Genomic DNA, 22489 nt, shown 5'->3' on the forward strand with positions numbered 1-22489 from the left:
TACAAGTGAAATAAATTGGTAGAGGTACTCTTGAAATTTCTAAATTTAAAATTAGAGTTTTTGACACATGTTTTTCCGCAGAGTAACTTTCTCTGTGTCAAAAATGTTATTTCTTCAAAGAGTGCTCTGCTATTCCCTCTGACATATTCTTCTAAGTCACTGATCCCGATTCTGCAAAGTTAGATGCTGGAAATGACAAATTCATGCTACGCAACCTTATGAAAATGACAACTTATCAATACTGCTACCAAGCAGGGAGGTTTTAAGAAACCAAAGATCATCAAACATGTGATTTCAAATATTAAAAGTGAAAAAAAATTGATCTTAGAATAGATAAAGCAGATAAATCAGTGTCTGTACTTAGTAAATGTTCAGGAAACAGTAGATATAATAGGACTCCAAAATTTGTTGTTTTGAGGGGAGAAAGGATGATGGCACTAATGAGAGTAATGCATCAGTTAGAAAGAGGATCCAATGTTGCCAGAAAGCAGAAAATTCTTTTGCACAAGTTGAATTGGAAGTGAAAGTAGCTCATCTAGAAATACACTAAATTAATGGCAGTATACATAACCATGTGGCTTTGAACTACCCTAGTCCTCATTTCTTTCTTTTCCAAACCAAAGAATGCATGAATAAAATTTTCACAGAATTATATTTTTTTATTATGCATATTCTCTTTTATGTGGATTCATCTTCATGTTTCATTAAACTTTAGATTTTTTTTAAAAGATTTTATTTGTTTATTTGACAGACAGAGATCACAAGTATGAAGAGAGGCAGGCAGAGAGAGAGGGGGAAGCAGGCTCCCCGCTGAGGAGAGAGCCCAATGCGGAGCTCAATCCCAGGACGCTGGGATCATGACCTGAGCCAAAGACAGAGGCTTTAAGCCACTGAGCCACCCAGGTGCCCCTAAACTTTAGATTTCTTAAAGAATAAGACTATCTATACCTGATGCCTTCTTTCTACTCCTTCCTCCCACCTGCTCCAGGATTATCTTAGCTATATTACGCTTGCCTAAAGAATATTAAGGAGATTTTTTTTCTTTCTTTTTAAGATTGTAAGACTTTATTTATTTATTTGTCAGAGGGAGACAGAGAGAGAACACAAGCACAGGGAAAGGCAAGCAGAAGGGGAAGCAGCTGAGCAAGGAGCTCAATGCAGAACTCAATCCCAGGACCTTGGGATCATGACCCAAGCCAAGGGCAGATACTTAACCGACTGAGTGACCCAAGCATCCCGGATATTAAGGAGATTTAATAATTGAGAACAAGATGACACTTTAATTAATGTAGGAGGAATAATGATAACTAACACTTATTGACTGTTACACACTAGCCATTGAAGTAAAGCACTATTTATTACACACTAACCGTTGGGATAGATCACTACTGATCACACACGAGTCATTGAGAAAACACCACTGATTACCCACTTGCCACAAAGATAAAACACAGTTATACATGCTCTTGTCTCAGCACTCCCACCCCAGATAAGTGCCTAAAGTTATTTTCCATATTTGACAGAAAAACAGAGACTACTTAAAGTTTTATATTCACGAACAGGAACTTGTTTTGAAAGCAAGTAGTGTCATTCTAGAACACGTCTTATCCTTCATACTACACTACAGCCAGGAAATGACACCTCCTTTCTTCCCACAATCACAATGAACTCACCTCTCGATGTCTTGCATCTTGATTTAGTGATTCACAGGTTTGACTTTGACTGTTGATAGGAGAGCTTCTCTTAGCTGCCATGATGGGGGAAATATCATCACAAATTTTATAAGATTATGATAAATAAGCTCATTTTATTTCACCAGTGCATTTCTTTAAAAAAAAAATCATTTTAACATATCATTATCAGCTTGAAAGAAAACATTTAATATAGTCTTTTGTAAGAAGAATCAAATAACCAATTAAAAACCCTTCACATTTCTAGGTTATCATAACAATATAGATTTGTTCATCTATTCAGGCTGACTCAATGGGCTATAGTGCTAAAAAGTTGACAATACTAAAAATTATAATAGTTAACATCTATATAGAACTAAGTATCTGTCACATCCTTTTAAAAACATTTTTTGTATACAGTACTCCTCTCTTATCTGTGGGGATCTCTTCCAAGTGGATGCCTCAAACTGTGGCTACTACTGAACCTGACCTTTACTGTTTTTTTCCTACACATACTTACCTATAATAAAGTTTAACTTATAAATCACACATAGTAAGAGATTAACAACAATCACTAATAATTAAATTGAAGGATTACAACAATATACCATAATAGAAGTTATGTGAATGTGGTCTCTTTCTTTCTTTTTCAAAATATTTTATTGTACTGCATTCACCCTTCTTCTTGTGATGATGTGAGATGATAAAATGCCTATGTGAAGAGATGAAGTGAGGTCAAGGACATAGGCATTGTGATGTAGTATTAATTACTGACCTTCTGATGATTTGTCAGAAGGAGAATTAAATCATTTGGACCATGGGGAATTGAAGTTGCAGAAAGTGAAACCACAGATGGGGGGGAAGGACTACTGTCTCAAATCATTTAACCCTTACAATAACTTATCATAACATATGGACTACTATTAGACCCATTTTACAGATAAAGATACTAAGGCACAGGGAGTTTAACTTGCCCAAGATCATTTGACTCTCACTTGAAGGTTCAAGCCCAGGCTTTCTGGCTTCAGGGTCTGTGCATTTATGAGCACATTAAGCTCACATCAAGCTTCCCCTACGGCAAGATTCAAATAAATTATGTCTTTTCCTGAGGACTGGGAACAATGGGGAGTGAAGCTGGCCGTGCCACATGAGAACTGTGAGCAAACTGATGCTGAGAAAGGGATTTACTGAGGTCACAAAACAATAGACCCAGCGAATGTCACCTACATGCCACTGCTTTCTCTTCTGGCCATGTGTCTGAGCTGAGTTAAATTTCACTTCAGAAGCTGGGCACTGTTTCACCTCCACAGGTATCAGGTAGATGGGAAAGAACCCACTGTGAATATCATCCAGAAGCAAGGGATGGTAACGTGAACAGCCCCAGTGATTCATGAGGGACACGATTTCTTAATAATTTTAACGCATCTGTTAAATGATAGTTTATGTATTAATGAGAGAGAGAGATGAAGAGAGAGACCTAAATGCAAAGTGACCTCTTTATTCAAAAGGAAAGTGATGACTTAAAAATATGAAAAAAAAATTCTTAGTCAACATAAAGATGTCTTTTTCAGTATTAGTTTTGTTTTACTGTAACATATTTTATTTTCTTCTTATTTCTACTGTTTTCAGTTTTTTTAACCTTGTACATCCATCTTCACTTTCAGATGGTTTTAATTTGATGAAATTAACCTCATTCCCTCCATGGAATCTGAAGTAGATCACTTCTGGCTCTGACATTTTTATACAGTTAGTCCCTTGCTATTCGAACCTTATGACAGACTGTTACTCTTGAATTTACAACTTATTTCACTAGTTAATTGTATTGTACACATTAAATCTGGAATTAATCTACTTTTACATATGAAAAACTTAATCTTTTGTTTGAATCACAATAGTAAGCATGATTTGTCACTACAAGCATCTTATCACATATATAAATAATATGGCACTCTTTTTTATAGAAAACACTTTAGCATATTATGTACCTTGCAAAGTTATGTTAAATTATAGGGGGAAAATACATAAGAACTTTTTGATGGTTTCCTTTCCATCTTTACATGTATAATCTTTTACTGTCTACAGAAAAATCTTGGAAACTAAGCAAATGATAGAGATATATTTATCTCATGCATCTATAGATGTACCACATAATTTATCTCTTTCTAGATGTTATTATCAATGCTAAAAGTTTGGTTGGAAATAGAAAGATGGAAGTTATTAAGCTATAAAATGGGTACCTTAGGTGGATTCTTACTTATTCCACACTATGAGGCCATATAAGGTGGTATTTATTTTCTCCATTTTAAAGAAATAGGAATACTCAGGTTAGGTAATACCTCAGGCTAGGTATCTAGTAAGAGACAGATCTGGAATGAAGCATCTGCCTTCCAGGTACTTTTCAAGCTATCATGTGTTAGTCTTTCTACAACTCACCAATAAGATTATTTTATTAGACATTTCCTGTAGTGAAACACTTTGATAGCAAATAAACATCAATACAAGATTATTAAGGAACTGTTACTTTGTCTACTATAATGATGATTATGATGATAAAATTATAACTACAGCTTATTCACTTACTATGTACCTGGCATTCTTCTAAACAGTTTTAAATAAATTAATTCATTTATTCTTCATAATAACCCATAAGTACTAGCAATATGATATTTTAACTCCTGTTTTACATATGAGGAAACTGAAGTGCAGGAAGTTAAAATGACTTCTCCAAAGCCACACAACTCAATGGCATGTGCCTCTGGTTTAGTTTCTCATCATGTGAGTGAGCCCTGGGCCTGGGCCACTAACATTCTCCCTGGAGGAATTTTCTTCCTCTTGGTTTCTTAAGGGCAAATCATTGCATCACCTTTACTCCTGCATGCGAGGGAGTCTGCTACCCCTGTTCCACTGGACGTCCAAGTTACGAACCTGTAATGATGTTCCTGATGGGCTTCACCAGTGCTGTGAAGCCAGAGACTTCGGGCTGTCTGTGCTCCCACATGGGCTGCCATATAACAAGCCCACTGGCCAGTCGGAAGGTTAGGTCAGATTCCTGAGGGAAGAGAAGATTTATATCTAATACCTGGTTTGTAACTAGTTGAAAGGCCCAGTCATTGCAGTGATTAGTATCATTCATAAGATTATTGTCAAAGTAGGCTGATCTTCTAGACCCTCTTTCATCACTCAGATGAGTGTTTCTAGGGTAAACCAGTAGCCCTAAGTTATCATCACAATTACTATGGAAACCACGGTGGTCTGCTTTTGGCAAAATTAATAATTAAAATGGAGCTTTGGACAAAGCATAAAACACAAATTATTGTTTTCTGTTAGCAGTGATCAAGGCCTGTTTATTTCAAGAGTCTTGGCAGACCTCTTGTGGTTATCATTATTATTCCTCTTAATTACTTAATTGTCCTTCTTTCTCCCTCTTAAATCAATATCCTCAGATACGGCTATTTTGACTTTCTGTTCTCCTGGCCATCTTTTGTCTTTGCTTCATGGAATCAGGAACATATATTTAGACCTTCCTAGTATATTGCTTTGTAATGTTACCTTCTCAAAAATCTTTAATTCCTTGAGGGTCTATCAGGCATTCTCCCCCTTCCACAGCACCTGGCATCATCACAACACTTAACACAGCATTAGAAATTGGGTACACAATAGGAGCTCAACAAACACTTGCTGAATTACACTGACCTTACAATCCATACTCATTCAGTTTATCTACAATTTAAAGTCTCTTCCAGGGAAAACATTCTCTGCTTCATCATGACATCATTTTGAGAGGTTGAGATGTTTAAAATGCAATCTCATATTTTTTAAGTACAAATATATGACACTCTGAGATTAAATTTAAAACAACTCAGCCATGAACTGGAATTAAAATTAAAAAGAAAAAAGAAATTAAATAAAGAAATTAAACAACTCAGCCCCTCAAAAAGAAAGAGATGGAAGCAGGGAATGTGATTACAGATTAATAAACACAACAGAGACCCAGGAATTCACTCGGGGCAGGGATTTGCAACCCTAGCTTACATATTATAATCACCTAAGGTGCTGTTAAAACCTAGGAGGTCCAGGTCTCAACTCCTTCCCTTGCCCAAAACAATTAAATTAGAATCGCTCTGAAGTTCTCTGGTGGCTGAGTGGGTTAAAGCCTCTGCTTTCAGCTCAGGTCATGATCCCAGGGTTCTGGGATCAAGCCCGACATTGGGCTCTCTGCTGGGTGGGAGCCTACTTCCCCCCCCATCCCTGCCTGCCTCTCTGCCTACTTGTGATCTCTGTCAAATAAATAAACAAAATCTTTTAAAAAAAGGAAAGAAAGAGAGAAAGAAAGAAAGAAAGAAAGAAAGCCATTGATCTAGAAGAATAAGAAGTAGGAATAAATTGGAAAAAACGAAAAGTGATCCAGCAAATGGTGAATCATTGTGGCTCAGTGTCAAGGAAACTTCAGCTGGAAAGGCTGGTGAAATCCACACATTGATACAGAGAAGCTTCGTTTGTAAGCTATGGACTGGGATGCTGGGACTACAACAGGGCCCATGATGGGAAAGCGTCTAGGACTCCCTGTGAAGGTATCAGGAAAGTACATAAAGCACTTGGTCAAATTCTGTCAACATTCATTCTACAAATATTTATACACCACCTACCGCATACCTGGTACTACTCTACTCTGGGTTAGAATAGTGAACAAAGCATATAAAAGTCCTTGTTTTTCTAGGTGCAAAAGAAGAAGTAAAGCAGGCAATGGGTTGTGTCTGCAAGGTGTTGAAATTTTAGATAGGATGGCCAGGGAAATCCTTGTTGTGAAAGTGGCTTTTGAGTAAAAACATCTAAATGAAATGAAGGAGCTGCCATGTAGATATTTTCAGAAAAAACTTTCCATGAGATGGGATCAGCAAGTGCGAAGGTCCTAAATATTCCTGGTCTATCAAGAATAAGCCAGGAGTGTGTATCTGGAGTCAAGTAAATAGCAGAAGAGTAGAAGGAAAAAGTAAGGTCAGAGAAGTTATTGAGTTCCAAATAATATAGCGTCTGATAGGTCATAGTAAGGGCTTCAGCAATTACTGAATAAGACGGAGAACCACGAGGGTTCTGAGCAGTGGCATGACATTACTGGATATATGCTTGATAGGATTACTGAGGCTATTAAGAATAGTTCGAGAAAGGGCAAAAGTGGAAAGAGAGACAGTTTAGGAAGCTATTATTATCATTAAGGTGGAAGATAATTGCAGGAGAGAGTTTATAGAGGGCGAAATGAACAGTGGTAGATTCTGGATACATTTTGAACACACAGTCTACAGCCTGGAAGTGGAAGGTGTGAGAAAGAGGTGTCAAAGGTTTTTGGCTTTGACAAAGATAGGCAAGATGAAGGAGGAGCAGCTGTGGGGATATCAGGAGTCTAGTTACAGACATGTTAAGTTTGAGATGCTTGTTAGACGTTCAACAAAAGATACTGAGTAAACAGCTTGACAGGCAGATTTAAAGATAAGGGAACATAATATTATGTATGGTGTTAGATCCAGCAAGCAGGGGATTAACAGAAAGCAAAGTTCCAGAATTTCAGGAAGCCAAACTTCAGTCGTCCTGGTTTTGATAGTTTCATAGCTTCTGAGCTCAGTCCTTTTCCATGGTCCTCATAAGTAATCTTGGGACAAAATAAAATCCAGTGGACATTGCATCCAAAGGTAAGCTCTTTTATACTGAAACCCGGGCCTTTAACACTGGCCCTACCGATGTTAGCACTCACTGAGAGTTATTATTTTGCTTTCTTTGATATATTTCCAAATAGATTGTATATTTATTGGAGACCAATTGAGATCTTCTGTGCATTTCTCCTTGAGCATCAATACAGACTTCTTGATTAACTGAAGATAGTTTACATTTCACAAGTAACACAAACTAAATCAAATCATTCTTTAGACTTGAACACTTGCAGAGTGCATGGCCTTTTCTTATGTGGCTATGTTCCTTTGTAAGTCCTTTTAAGTTGGTTGAATGCATAAGCTCTGGGACGCTAATTTCTCTTCTGGAGTCCCCTTTCATGCGTCATGTAATGTTATGTATGCAGTCATGGCCAAAAAGTTGATAGCTGGAAGAGACACTATCATTCAAGCAGCTGTGGGGCAGGGGGTCTAGTAAGGTCCTTAGAAAAACCAGAAGACAAAGACACTAGTAGAATCAATAGCTCTACATCTCAGTTGCATTTCTTGCTTTCACCAAAAGCCTGTTTTCTTGATGGCATGAAATTCTAAATATGTCCACGAGTAGTTTAGAGAAATCAAGTTTAAAAATTAATATTATTTTAAATTTTAAAGTTGTTTACTTCAAACATTTTTAAAAACATTTTATAAAAACCTCATTGAAGCTTGGATTTTTATTCCTTGCTATTTTGCTAGCACTCTGAGTAGTGCCTCTCATAGACCAGGCACTCAATAAATATTTATTAAAGGAATAAGTACATATGCAAATAAGTGCACTAAATTCCTTAGTTATAATAAATACCCAGAATTTTTCACCAAATTAAATTTAGTTGAAAATAATCTCTTTGACTGAATTTTTAGATTTATTTCATGTGACATATTTGAGGCATGTTATAAATTAAAATCAGAGAATCAATGTACAGAAACCTGTTGTATTTCTATACACAGTTAATGAAGCAGCAGAAACAGAAATTAAGAAAACAATCCCATTTATAATCGCACCCCAAATAATCAAGTGTCTAGGAATGAACTTTACCAAAGAAGCAAAAAAAAACAGTACTCTGAAAACTCTAAAACACTGATGAAAGAAATTGAAGAGGACACAAAGAAATGGAAAGATATTCCATGCTCATGGATTGTTAAAATGCCTTTACTATCCAAAGTTATCTACAGACTTAATACAATACCTATGATAATACCAACAGCATTTTTCACAGAACTGGAACAAACAATCCTAAAGTCTGTATGAACCACAGATGACCCTGAGGAGCCAAAGCAATCAGGAAGAAGAAAAACAAAACTGGAGGTATCACAATCTCAGATTTCAAGTTATACTACAAAGCTATTGTAATCAAAACAGTATGGTACTGGCACAAAGACACATAGATAAATGGAATAGTATGGAAAACCCAGAATTAAACCCACAATTACATGGTCAATTAATCTTCAACAAAGGAGGAAAGACTATGCAATGGGAAAAAGATTGTCTCTTCAACAAATGGTACTGGGAAAACTGGACAACAACATGCTGAAGAATGATAGTGGATCACTTTCTTACACTAAAATAAACTCAAAATGGATTAAGGACCAAAATGAATTAAGGATCTGAAACCACAAAAATCCTAAAAGAGAGCACAGGCAGTAATGTCTCTGGCATCAGCCATAACATTTTTCTAGATGTGTCTCCTGAGGCAAGGGAAATAAAAGCAAAATTAAACTTTCAGGACTACATCAAAATAAAAAGTTTCTACACAGTGAAGGAAACAACCAACAAAATTAAAAGACAACCTACTGAATGGTAGAAGATATTTGCAAATGATGCATTGGATAAAGGATTAGTATCCAAAACATATAAAGAACTTATAAAACTCAACACCCCAAAAATAAGAAATCCAATCAAAAGACAGGCAGAAGACATGAATAGACATTTCTCCAAAGATGACATACAGATGGCCAATAAATATGTGAAAAGACGCTCAACCTCACACACCACCAGGGAAATGTAAATCAAAACCACAATGAGATATCACCTCACACCTGTCAGAATGGTTAAAATCAAAAACACAAGAAAAAAGCAAGCGTTGGTGAGGATGTGAAGAAAAAGGAACCCTCTCACACTGTTGGTAGGAATGTAAACTTGTGCGGCCACTGTGAAAAACAGTATGAAAGTTCCTCAAAACATTAAAACTAGAACTATTCTATGATCCAGTAGTCACACTACTGGGTACTTACCCAATCAGTCAATCAATCAATCAATCAATAGTTCAAAGGGATACATGTGTCTCTCTATTTTTTGCAGTATTATTTACTATAGCCAGATTATGGAAGTAGTATCCATCAATGGATGAGGGGATAAAGAAGATGTGGTATAGAGACATGATGGACTATTATCATCCACAAAAAAGAGTGGAATCTTGCTGTTTGCAAGGACGTGGTTGGAGCTGGAGAATACGGTGCTAAGTGAAATAAGTCAGAGAAAGACAAATATATGATTTCACTCATGTGGAATTTAAGAAAAAAAAATAAATGAACAAAGAAAAAGAGAGAAGGTGAGACAAACTAAGAAACACTTTTAACTATAGAGAACAAATGGATGATTACCAGAGGGGTGGGGGTGGGGCTTAGAGGATGGTGAAATAGGTGATAGGGATGAAGGGGTGCGCTTGCTGTGGTGAGAACTAGGTGATGTATGGAATTGTTGAATCCCTCTACTGCACACCTGAAATCAATATAACACTGTATGTTAACCATACTGAAATTAAAATAAGAACTTAAAAGAGAAAAACATGCATTGAACTATACACTGTCTTACAGAAAGATGAGTCATTTTATTAATTTGCTAATTAATGAGTTAATTCATTCAACAAATATTAAGCCAATAACACTGTCTGCGTAGGTGCTGATGGGCAACTCGAGGGAGTGGTGTCAAGAAAAGGAATGCCAAGTGGTACAGCACACAGGGGTTGGAGATGACAATTTTGTAGAAAGACCAGTCTGAATGGTTATATGGTTTTCCCCCAGGAGCAAGCAGGTATCTGAGGCAGGGTGGAAAAAATGGATTTTGGTCATGACTTGGGGTTAACATTTTGAAGGGCAAATGCAAAGGAAGGATAGGGAAAAAGGACATTAATGGTGCTGGTGAGGAGCAGTTCACATGTGTATGGTATGGGTAGAAAAGTGGAGACAGAAAGGGTCCGATAAGCAGCAGGCCAATGAAAGACTGAAGTCAGTGTTTCTCAATCAGGGGCAATTCTCACTCCCCTCCCACCCACTGGAGACACCTAGCAATGTCTGGAGTCATTTGGGCCATCACAGCTCAGAGGGAGGAGGTGCTCCTGGTATCTGGTGAGTAGGGGCCAGAAAAGCTACTGATATCCTACAAGGCACAAGGCAATGTCTCACAAGAAAGAATCATCTGGCCCAAAATACCAACAGTGCCAAGGCTGAGAAACCCTGGTCTAGGGGGTTGTATATTCCCTATCTACATTTAAGAAAGCAAACACCTTGCTCAGAAGGAAAAAGCCTTTTGGAGAAATTTATTGACTCACTAATATTTTTTATTCCCTATAGGATCTGGAACAATATTTCCTTCACAGAGATAATAAAATGATGAAATAATAATATGCTAGTAATAACAGCTAATAATAACAATTTATTAGGATTTAATCACTGTACCATGTCTTATATGCATTGTCTTCTTCCCTTATAAATTCTCTAATTACTCCCTCATAAATCTTCCAGGTTATAAGTAAAACTTGAGGGTCTTGAGCCAGAAACTGTCTGTTTAGTCTCCCCTGGAAGAGAATCTGGCTACCTTTCTACTAATAATACAAAATACTAATAATGAAAAAATGCCATCATTAAAAGCAACTCACATTTGTTAAGGCTCTTTTATGTATAATGTTGAGCATTATCATGTTTCATCACAATACCTCATAAAACTATTCGTATGTCCAACTAATACATGAGGGAAACTGAGGCTTCAGTTTCTAAGCCTCATAGTCACATAGTAGGAAGCAGCAAACGTGTGATTCAAATGCAAGCCTGTTTCCAAAACTTGGACTCTCAGTCATGTCTTCAAATAAAATTACAGCCATTCCAGTCATTTCTGCACTTCCACATTTTTTAATCCAGAGGATATCTGTCCACGGGTAGAAATCTTTACGGGCTCATTATTTAAAGAAACCTTCTTTCCTGTCCTCTCCATTTTAAGGACAATGTACCTGCATATAATCACTACTCGTAGCACCTGGTTTATTCAATGAGTCACCTATTAAATATTTATTAAGTACCCCATTTTTGGCAGACACTAGACACTGGAAATACAGTGTGACCTTGACAGGCAATGTCCTTTTGCTCAACAACTCTGTTCTAGGGGGAAAAAGGGCAATAGATATGCAAACAACCACAGAAAATAATTTTGGATACTTGTAAGTGCAAAGAGGGAAAAAAGAAAAAAGGATAGTCATGTATTAGTGACACAAAAGTCAGGAAAATTCTTTCTGAGGTGGTAACATTTGAGTTGTGAGTAAACTGATGAGACAGATATGGCCATATGAAAATTTAGAGGAGGAGGCAGAGGTCGTTGTTTCTTTTTTTCTTTTTTTAAAGATTTTATTTATTTATTTGACAGACAGAGATCACAAGTAGGCAGAGAGGCATGCAGAGAGAGAGGTGGAGGCAGGCTCCCTGCGGAGCAGAGAGCCTGATGCGGGGCTCGATTCCAGGACCCTGAGATCATGACCTGAGCTGAAGGCAGAGGCTTAACCCACTGAGCCACCCAGGCGCCCTGAGGTCGTTGTTTTAAACAGAAAGAAAAACAAGTGCATTACTTGAAAGCAAGAATGAATTTGCGGGTGAGCCCCACTGAACCTGGAGGTTAGTGAAAGAGAGAAAGGATATTGGCATGGCAGGAGATGGGGCCAAGAAGATGGGCAGAAGCCTGGACCCGCTAGTCCCATAAACCAGGGAATGGTCTAAATTAATGCTTTTGAGTAAGCATAACCATCATAAAAGACTTTTTAAAATGGAAAGTCAAATATTTTAAAGCAGCTATTTAATTTGATTTCACAATATTTGAAATTTTTAGTATGTTTCATGAGCAATGTTACCAGTGCATGCAAAGCATTTTGGAAATTTACAGGTAATTTCAATTCTATTCCTGGCAGCAATGGGACAGTGTCAAGCGAAAGTGAACTTTAACTAAAACTAAAAGGAGTGAAAAGATTCACTTCATTCTCCTAATAGTGATTATTAATGGTCTTACAACCACCTACATATACGTATGTACACACACTCACATACATACATAAATACATATAACTCGAATCATTTATTAGGATCTTATTATTCTATTAAAGAACACTTGAGTTCTTCTTTTCTCTTAACTTAGCAGTCAGAAGGTATATAATAATTTTCATTTACAGAAATAACAAATACATCTTGATTTCTCTCCATGTGTGGGAACTATATTGTGTCCTCACATATATTCACCCTGTGTTAGAGGTATCCGCAGTTGTATGCAATGGAGGATCCAAGAAGTTAAGTAGTATCACCATGATCACACAGCTAGAAAGTGGTGTGTTTTCACATAATTTCACATAATTTCAAATCATATTGTCTCCTTCAGACCCAAAGGGTACTTGTCTATAGTTACATTTTAGTACAATTGATTTCCATATCATCCTATGTGTTGTATTTGATGCTTTAAGAAATATTTTGGAAAGCAATTCTCAGCTTGTACCACACTGTCTAGAAGTCCACGGCATAGAAGACATTTAGAACTTCTGCTCTAGACCTGCATTATAACAGACAGCTTACAAGGTACTGTAGAAATACAAAGGAGATAATGACTTAGTCTACATGGGGAATTTCAGAGGAACAGCTTCATGGAAATGATGACATTGAAGTTGAGGTTTGAGGAGTCATCAGATGCACAGAAGAAAGAAAGAGGACAGAGCGAATGGCAAGGGTATATTCAGGGAGTGGCTCCCAGAACTGGATCATGAAGATGCCAGTAGGGACTGGCAAATGATACATTAAAAGTTCCTTGACCTTATGTGCCATGTTTAACATGCTGGACATGATCCTGGGGCAGAAGGAGAACCTTTGAAGATTTTTAAGTAGATAATGATATGCAAGGAATTGTGTTTTGAAATCATAATCAGTGGTTTGATAATAGAAAGAAATCTCTCCATGTCTTGGCTTGCCACAAAATCTTAGAAGACATGGACAATCAAATATGGAAATATGGAAACACCATTTGAAGCCCACCTCACCTCTATCCTCCCTCAGCCTGACACTAGCCCTCTCCTTACCTTGATCCTGTGTACCAGAGGAGCAAAGAGAAACACAAAGAGCTCTACAGTGGCCATGGAGTTCTGGAAGATCTTCCTTCGGTTGTTCTCTTCTTCATCGTTGGAGCTGCTTTGACAAGGCTGCCCTGGTGAGCCCTGGTTTTCCACCTGCTGGATGAAGGCACTGCTGCTGCCACCCCAGCTGGAGCCACGGTCTGTGCCCCCAAACCGTTCACTGTTGCAGTCCTGGGGGGCCTCTAGGAGCATCCAGTGAAGGGTGTGAAGGAGCTTTGTCTCAGCAACCCCCAGTTTATCTTGGTGGCCTGCATGGGGACAATCACATAGCCAAGTTAAGACAAACTCTGCTACCAGAACAATGAATATCAACTTTGGGTATAGAAAGAACATCCTTGCTTTGCTCTGCAGCTTGATTTCCTGGGACACACTAGCATTTCTCTATACTTCTTACATCCACGGCTAGAAGGGCTCATTCTTTTTCTTTTTTTTTTTTTTTAAGATTTGTTTATTATTTGTTTGTTTATTTCAGAGAGAATAAAAGCAAGAGCTCACAGAGGGAGAGGGAGAAGCAGACTCTCCACTGAGCAAGGAGCCAGATGCAAAGCTCAATCCTAGGACCCTGGGATCATGACCTGAGCCAAAGACAAACGCTTAACTGACTGAGTCACCCAGGAGCCCCTGGAAGGGCTCAGGGCTCATTCTTGTTTTAGGGCTTCCTAACTGGTTACAATCTCTGCAGAATAGCATAGTGTCATAGGAGGAGAAACCACATACATCGCCTCTCTTCAGGCAGATACCCATATATATCTCCAAATAGGCAGTGTGGTGTTTAAGAATCCAGGCTCTGAGGATAGCAACTTTACTTTAGACAGGGTGACCAAGAAACCCCTCTCTAAAGGTAACTTTTGTGCAGAGACCCAAAAAAGGGCAAAGAACTGGATGGAAAACAGCACATGCGCGAACATGGGGTGGATGTTAGGATGTGTTACCACGTGAGAAAAGCAATTTCAAGAGAATCTTAAAAAAAAGGAAGAGTGTCTATGCACATGCATACACATACATAGAGTACTACAAAGAGCAAGAGGTCGCTTTAAGATTTGAGAGGCCCAAAGAGAAATCGGATTGGAACTCATCTCAGAGAGGTGATAGGCTTCAGCTTCCCTGTAATGTTTTAATGTTTAAAAGGAAAATATATTCACGTATTACTTGTAAAATTCAAGATTTAAGAACAAGAATGCCAGTTCCTTCATTGGTAAGATGGAGATCATAGTGGTACCCACGTGAGGGGGCATTTATGAGAACTGAATGAGATCACGTGTTCAATTCCTGGAAAAAGAGTAAGTACCCAGTAAATGCCATCAGCATGAGTGTTGACAATTGCATGCCATGGAGAAGGAATGAGGAAGAAGAACCAACCTAACTTGTTCCTGTTTGAAAGCAGGGTTGCAGTGCAGTGCAGGACGTGAGGCAAAGCAGCTTGCACCAGCTCCCATCTGGAAATGCTCTGGATGGCTTCAGAGAGGGCTGGAGAAAGGCCATGCAGCTTGTTCTCTACCAACACACGTTCAAAGGACTGTGGATGCCGAAAAAGAAGAAAAAAAATGTGTAAAATAAGGAATTGGTGATTCTGTCTGATGAGAAACTGGAGATCAAAGTACTATACCAAGACGCAAACCACGGCATCAAGTTTTTTGAAGTGCACTCACATTGCATTTCATGTTGATGTACAATGGGTCATGGTCATTTCTTTTTAACCATTTTTAGGTATTTGATTTAAAATATAGGACTTGAATTATTAAGTGATTTTTATTTTCACCAAAATTAGCGTCATCTAAAAAAAGAGTGCAACACCACATTTAACTCATGTAATATGTTATAAAATGTTGCTGTGGCATCCAAAGGGGCTGTCACATTTGCAGAACACAATGAAATGTCTTTTGTGAAAGGGTCTTGAGGACAGAATTTGTTTTGATGTGGTTCAACAAGTGTTAAATGAGATACAACTCTTTCAAGAAATCTGATTTGGGGGTCTCTGAATTATTTCATGTCCTAAGCAATAATCTGGCACAAGACATTTCCTTGCCTAATGCCTGTAACCATAAAGATACTTCATATACCTTTGAATAAAAGATGGAAGGAAGGGCAAGGAGAATGATGGGAAATAAGCCATAGTTTTGCTGGTTTATTCACTCTTTCTTGGCCAGGGATACTTTAAGAAAGTGAAATATCACAGAACAAATTTGACCTACTCCCAGTTTTTGTTGTTGTTGTTATTTGAATGGGGGCGCGGATATCGCTCTAAGGGGTTAAGGAAAATATAGCTTCCAAATATTAAAATAAATTTAATAAATATTTGACTTACATGAATTGAACCTGATTGCTACTTGATGCCCCATGTAATCAAGAAAACTGTGGAAATATGCTATAGAGTGATCATAATACAGGTTCCAAGTATTCAAGCTGTATTATTGGTACTATTAGGATACCAGAGAAAAAGACATGGCTTAATACAATATTCTCTGAAGAAAATGAGTTACTTTTTGACTAAAAAAAGGAAAATAAGAAATCCATCTTCATAATGAAATGCATGGTGATGTTTCGGTAAGGAGTGTAAAAAGATAATGTTTTTTTTTGTTGTTGTTGTTTTTTCTAAACTGAATGAAGACATATCCAAATGATTTTAAATTCTTCAGCCCTCAGGTATCTCAGTATTCATTAAATGAATGGTGAGTATGTTGGGCATTAAAAGATTATAAAGAATTTACAGTCTTGTTGAATACATTTTAGAGGATGAGTTGTATATTTTATAATTGGGTGCTCTGGGTACTTAATGTCATTTCCTTCTTAAATGTCACTAATACAGCTCTTACTATTTTTTAAACCCTGAAAACTGCTTTCTACATTTTTATTTCTCTGTGACTTAGTTGTTTGATATTGTATGACTACATTAAAAATGCCAAATCTTTGCCAAGAACAGGGAAAATTCAGGATTATTTTAAGTTAGTATAATTGTAAGCATGATTTACGGAAGGCTCAGTGATTTCTTAAGTGTCAAATTACTCTAATTTGAGCTAAGTACAACAACAAATTCCATTAAAAGGTCCTTATTAAAAGATTATATTTTAAAAATATCTCTGTGGCAACGTTGAAGGGCAGGAGATACAACAAAACAAATTCCTATTTGAATGTGTGTACCTGCATGCACATTTAAAACTCTCTAGTTGGCTCTTATCATTTTTAAGGGTCATAACACATTTCAGAACTCCTCACTATATAGTCATCTGTGTAGTCATTTGCAAATTTTCATGGCAATGCCTAAATGGGTAGGTTTCCACTTTTAGGTTATGATATATGAAATGTGAAGATCCTTATTTGAGCTCCAAATTCTAATGAAATTTATGAAAAGTTCATCCCATTTTTGCTTCATGACTTCATGTTTTTTGTTTTTGATTTGTGATTGGGACCTCTTTAAGGATATATGATTCCCTTAGACTCTCAGGACAAGTGCACTCTATAAGGTATACATATTAATAGCATTATTCTCATAATTATTTTATATCATCTATTTTCAGACTTGCACAAAACATGCAAGACATCAAGTTCAGAACTGTATATGACTTTGTGTGATTCATAGGCCCTCATCTCATTAACTTCCACCATAACAGTCTCAATTTTGTTGAGGAAGGAATGGACTTCTTATATTTGTCCTGCAAGGCCCTTCACCACCTGGTTCTTTGTAATCTCTCCATCCTTTCTTCTACTGCTCTATTCCTATCCACTCGGGGATAAGGTGCTTTAGACTTGCTATTCCCCTTTACTCTTCCCTTAACTATTCCTCCCTCCCTATTTTCACAGTTTTCTCTAACAGTCACATTAGCAGGTAAGCCTTACCTATCCACTGCTCTTAACATGGAATCCACTCCCTCCCCCAATCCCGAGCTGCCAGTGCCCCCAGTCTCCTTTCTTTCTTCATTTTCTCCATAGTGCTTATCTCTATCTGGCTTATTATGTATTTTACTTATTTGTGAGTGGCTTGGCTTCCTCCCACTAGAATGCAAACTCTGTATTTTGATTATTGCTCCATCCCATCATTTAGAACCCTGCCTAACACATAGAAGGTGCTCGATAACATTTGCTAAATGAATTAATCTAAACAGTCAGTTTAATTTAATGCCTTTCTTTGGGTTGAAATGACCACACAGAATATGGAAACAATCATTAAATGTTGAATATCACATACCACACATGAGGCTTCATATTGCTTTCCCAGTTTAGGCCTCAAAAATGCACTGAAAAATTAATAGAGATAGCGGTTATAAGTAAAATTATTAGCATCTTTATGAAATATTTTTTCAACGGATAAGATACAGTGCTACATAACTCAAATTTTATGCCTCCCTATAGCTTGTTAATGAGCAGGTGTTGAACAGCTGACGACATTTGCTTTTACATGTGTAATTACATGTATGAAAGAGATGTGGATCTCCACATTTTCTGTATCCACTCTTATTCTGAAGACTTTTTCTTAATCAGATTCCAAATTGCCAATGGTCAGGAGTGGTGTATTGCTCATGTGTATAATTATATAAAAAACTAAAAATGAACAGCTTGTGGGTTGTGATTTCCAGAACCTAATTTTTTATCTTATAAATTTACAAAATAATAATAACAATAATAATAATAATAATAATGGAAATCTTGTTTCTTGTTTATTAGAATAGGTTTCAGAGATTCTTCCAGGAAAAAAAAAAAATGCTTATCAAAAATCATCTTCCTCAAGTTCTTCAACCAGGAAGACTATATTGGCTGAATCCGAGCAAAAATGGTTAACAAGTGGGCATAGCCGATATTCGCCAAACAGGAGCTGGAAAAACAACAGGTCACCGGCCTGGAATTACAGCAGGAGATGGAGCGGAAATTGGACGCAAGAGCACAACCAGTCATAATTATCTTCCCTAGTTCCCCGCCCCCTCTTCCTAGGTTTTCTGCCCTCCCACCCCCTAAATAATGTATATATTTATTCAACTGCCAATCTGCTTGTCGACAAACTTCACGGAAATATTTTTTTAAATGCGTGTTTTTAAGCAGGTGCAGAGGGCTTGCTTTCCAGCCCCAGAGAGGGAGCTGCAGGCTGTGGCGCGGCCTCAGCAGCAGTGGCGGCAGCGGCAAGCGGCGGTGACCCAGGCGGCCCCAGGAGCGTCCCCAGCCCAGGGTGGCCCGCGGCGTGCCCTCTGCGCCCCTCACCTGGTTTGCCGCCACAGGAAGGTCTGGATGGGCAGGGGGATGCCGCGGCCGCTGTCTTGCTCCTGGCCCTCGGAGCTCTTCCTCTTCACCATGATGGTGGCTCCTGGGAGTCCTACTGCAGGACCCAGCTCTGGCTCCTCGCTAGCCGCCGCCGCCGCCTCCTCCTCCTCCCGCTGCTCTCCCCAACTCTCATCCCCTCCTTCCCCGAGGCTGAGCCGGCTCTCTCCGCCCTGATCCCCCGTCCCTCTCCCCTCCCCCCGCCCCTCCCCGCCGGTGGAACATGGCTGCGGGAGGAGGGGAGGGCTGGAGGAGCCGCGGAGCGAGGAGGGGGGCGCTCGGAGGAGCTGTCCGCCTCGCCGCCCCCGCGCCCGCTCCTTGCTTTCAGTACCTCCCACTGTGGACAGCAGCCCGCACCGGCGGGCCGGGCGGCAGAGCAGAGCTGGGGACAGGGTGAGCTGCAGCGGGATGGTCAAAAAGGTCCACACTCCGCATTGCACGTTGATCCCCTCCCGCCTCTTCCACCCCCTAGGATTCGGCTTCCTTCCCTGCGAGCTGCACCCCAGGAGTGTCCCCTGTCCTGCTTCCCAACCTCAGCATCCGAAGTATTGTCACGGTCTGGGGAGGAGGAGCTTTGGGAAACCGCAGAACAGTCACTAACCCTGGCATCATTCGCACGTCTAGCAAGGAGGTCAGGAGTCCACCCTTGGGTTTTAGCAGAAGGAGCACATGAAAATTATTAAAAGTGTAAACAAGGAAGAGAGCAAGCTTGGCAATACAGAGAAAGCTTAAAAGTTTTCTAATGTGAGAATTTATTTTAAAATGGTAACCACAAGAATTTTACTTTATTTTGCTAAAGCAGGAATATCCACAAACTAACCAATTGTGGGTATCAGTTAATTATAACTTGAGAAAGAACATTTGAATCATGCTTTTAGGACACGCTATTTATTATAGTCCATGAATGTACCTGGACGATCCTGTTCATCCCATCCATATCTGCCATTTTCCTTCAGTTGTCATCGTCAAATGTCTGTATAATTTATTGATGGGTTACTGTTAGGTTCTTAGGTGTTTCACCTATCATCAAAACAAGTAGGGATGCGGATGAAGCAGTTGGAATAGAAACCCATTGCTGTGAACCCAACTACCTGAAAACAAACAAATACAGTCACACACCTGTTTGAACAAAGATATTCATGTAATAACACATGGAATAAAGAATGAGACCCTAGGGCCAGATCTCACGACATAGAAATATTTCTTATATAATCAACTATTTACTCTTTTACTCCATATAGAGAGAATTATGTGGCATATATTGGTATTTTCAGTCACAAAATTAAAATATCCATTTAATTTCTTGAAGTAATATTTTAATAGGAAGTTTGAAACAAGGAAAGACATCTTCTAAATACAATTTATTCAATACATATTTATTGAGTCCATTTTATATGCCAAGAACCATGCTGTATAGATGGCTATTCTTAGGGAACTCACAGCACTGAAAGGAATATAGACATGTACAGAAAAGGGTACCATGGGAAACATGACACCGATTCACTTATAAACAAAGGGACAAGGCAGAAAACATGGGCTGGAATTGGTTGGAAAAAAGGTTTTGTATGGCAAGCTACAGAGTTTGGATAAGAAGACTTTAGGGCAGTAAAAACCTTTGTTTCCATTTAAGGGCAATTGATATGACTGGGATGTGGAGGTCATTTTAAATAAACAAGCATTGTAGATGGGAACCTCAGTCTGAACTTTAGAGAAATATTTCATGAGATGCTGAACCAAGGCCATGACAGCAGAACTAGAAATAAAGAGATAAATTTGACTGATATTGCAGAGGTGTAATTAAGTAAGATTCGATAACCAAGTGGGTATAGGGAAAGAAAAATATACAGTGGTTAAGAGCTTAGATCTTGAGCTAGACAGTTTTGTCCCTAGAACTACCTTGTCCTAGATATAATACCCCGGGAAAGGTTCTTGGACAAGGTCTCCAAATAATCATACCTTTCCCATGGAGTTGTGTGAAGATTAAATGTTAATACTTGTAAAAAAATATTTAAGAGAGTCCCTAATCTATACTAAGACTTCAGTAAAAAAAACAAGCAAAGCTCTAGGTTTTCTGATTTGAGCAACTGAGTAAATGATGATCTCATTCGAAGACAGAAAAGTTGATAGGGAGAATTATGTTCTTATTTTAGGTCTGTCTATAGGAGCATTAATGGGTTTTCCTTAAATCTTTATTGGAAGTGTTAGTGGGTATCATGAAGAGACAGCTAGGAATATGGGTATGAGGTTCAGAAGAATTAGCTGGTAGGATAGATCAATTTCTGTGGTTAACACTGTAAAAAAAAGTAATTAAAACTATGGAAGTAGTTAAAGTAATCCAGGCAAATATATGGAAAGAGAAAAAAAAAAACAATTTACAAATCTAGGGAACATCAAGTTCTGTCTATTGCCACAAAGAATGTTGTTGAGAGTTGATAGCATAGAATAGGATAGTAGGATAGGCAGAGTTCTAAGATGGTGCCTCAGATTCCCACCCCTTATATATATACCTTCTAGCAATTAATCAAATACTTATCCAGGTGCTGCTGTGAAAAGATGTATATAAAGCTTCAGGTTTTAAAATTTATTAATAAGCTTTATTTCTTAAAGCAGTTTTAGGTTTACAGAAAAATTAAACCAAAAATACAGATAGTTATCTATTCTCTCTCTTCCGGTCCAGTTCCTTCTGTTATTATTTTTTAAAGTTTTATTTATTTATTTTAGAGAGAGAAAAAGAGATGGGGGTTGAGGGAGGGGCCTAGAGAGAGAGAGAATGTTAAGCAGACTCCTTGCTGAGTGTGAAGCCCAGTGAAGGGCTTGATCTCACAACCCTGAGTTCATGACCAATGCCGAAATCAAGAGTCAGACACTTAACCAACTGATCCACCCAGGTGCCCCTAGTTTTTTGTATTATTAACAAACTTACATTTGTGTGGTACATTTGTTATTACTGGTGAGCCAATATTGATATGTTAACTAAATCCATAAAGTTCATTTTGTCTATTGTACTGTTATACAAATATTGTACAATATTTTGCCAAATAATGTCACACATTCATAATTATGAATCAAACAGAATAGTTTCATGCCCTAAAAAAATCCTCTATGTTCTACCTATCCTCCCTCCCTGATGCCTGGCAAACACTAATCTTTTTTCAGTCTCTCTAGTTTTACCTTTTCCAGAATGTCATATAGTTGAAATCATATAGTATATAGACTTTCCAGATTGGTATCTTTCACTTAGTAAAATGTCTTTAATTTTACTTTATGTCTTTTTGTGGCTTGATAGCTCATTTCTTATTGCTGATCAATGTTTCATTGTATAGATGCACCATAGTTTATTAATCTGTTCATCTAATGAAGACCATCTCAGTTGCTTTCAATTTTTGGCAATTACGAATAAAGATGCTTTAAACACTTCATGTGCAGGTTTTGGTAATTCTTTTGTATAAATACCCAGGAACACAATTGCTGGATTGCATAAGACTATGATTGGCTTTGTAAGGTC

The 22489-nt window shown here is 38.1% G+C and overlaps 1 protein-coding gene across 2 annotated transcripts in view; it reads right to left on the minus strand.

Moving 5' to 3' along the window:
* Nucleotides 1–19519, minus strand: part of UNC80 (unc-80 homolog, NALCN channel complex subunit) — a 225382-nt gene extending 205863 nt beyond the window's left edge. For both annotated transcript variants that reach the window (XM_032859910.1, XM_032859911.1), the window contains exons 1-6: nucleotides 18928–19519; nucleotides 17924–17972; nucleotides 15100–15256; nucleotides 13687–13988; nucleotides 4596–4719; nucleotides 1674–1747 (exon numbers count right to left, since the gene is read on the minus strand). In XM_032859910.1, coding sequence (XP_032715801.1) covers nucleotides 1674–1747; nucleotides 4596–4719; nucleotides 13687–13988; nucleotides 15100–15256; nucleotides 17924–17972; nucleotides 18928–19019 — 798 coding nt within the window. In that variant the 5' untranslated portion in view covers nucleotides 19020–19519. The remainder of the gene's footprint in view (nucleotides 1–1673; nucleotides 1748–4595; nucleotides 4720–13686; nucleotides 13989–15099; nucleotides 15257–17923; nucleotides 17973–18927) is intronic.
* Nucleotides 19520–22489: the final 2970 nt, after the last annotated feature.

The sequence above is a fragment of the Lontra canadensis genome, unplaced genomic scaffold (genome assembly GCF_010015895.1).
Source record: "Lontra canadensis isolate GAN:19392208 unplaced genomic scaffold, GSC_riverotter_1.0 scaffold18, whole genome shotgun sequence".
Classification (NCBI taxonomy): Eukaryota; Metazoa; Chordata; class Mammalia; order Carnivora; family Mustelidae; genus Lontra; species Lontra canadensis.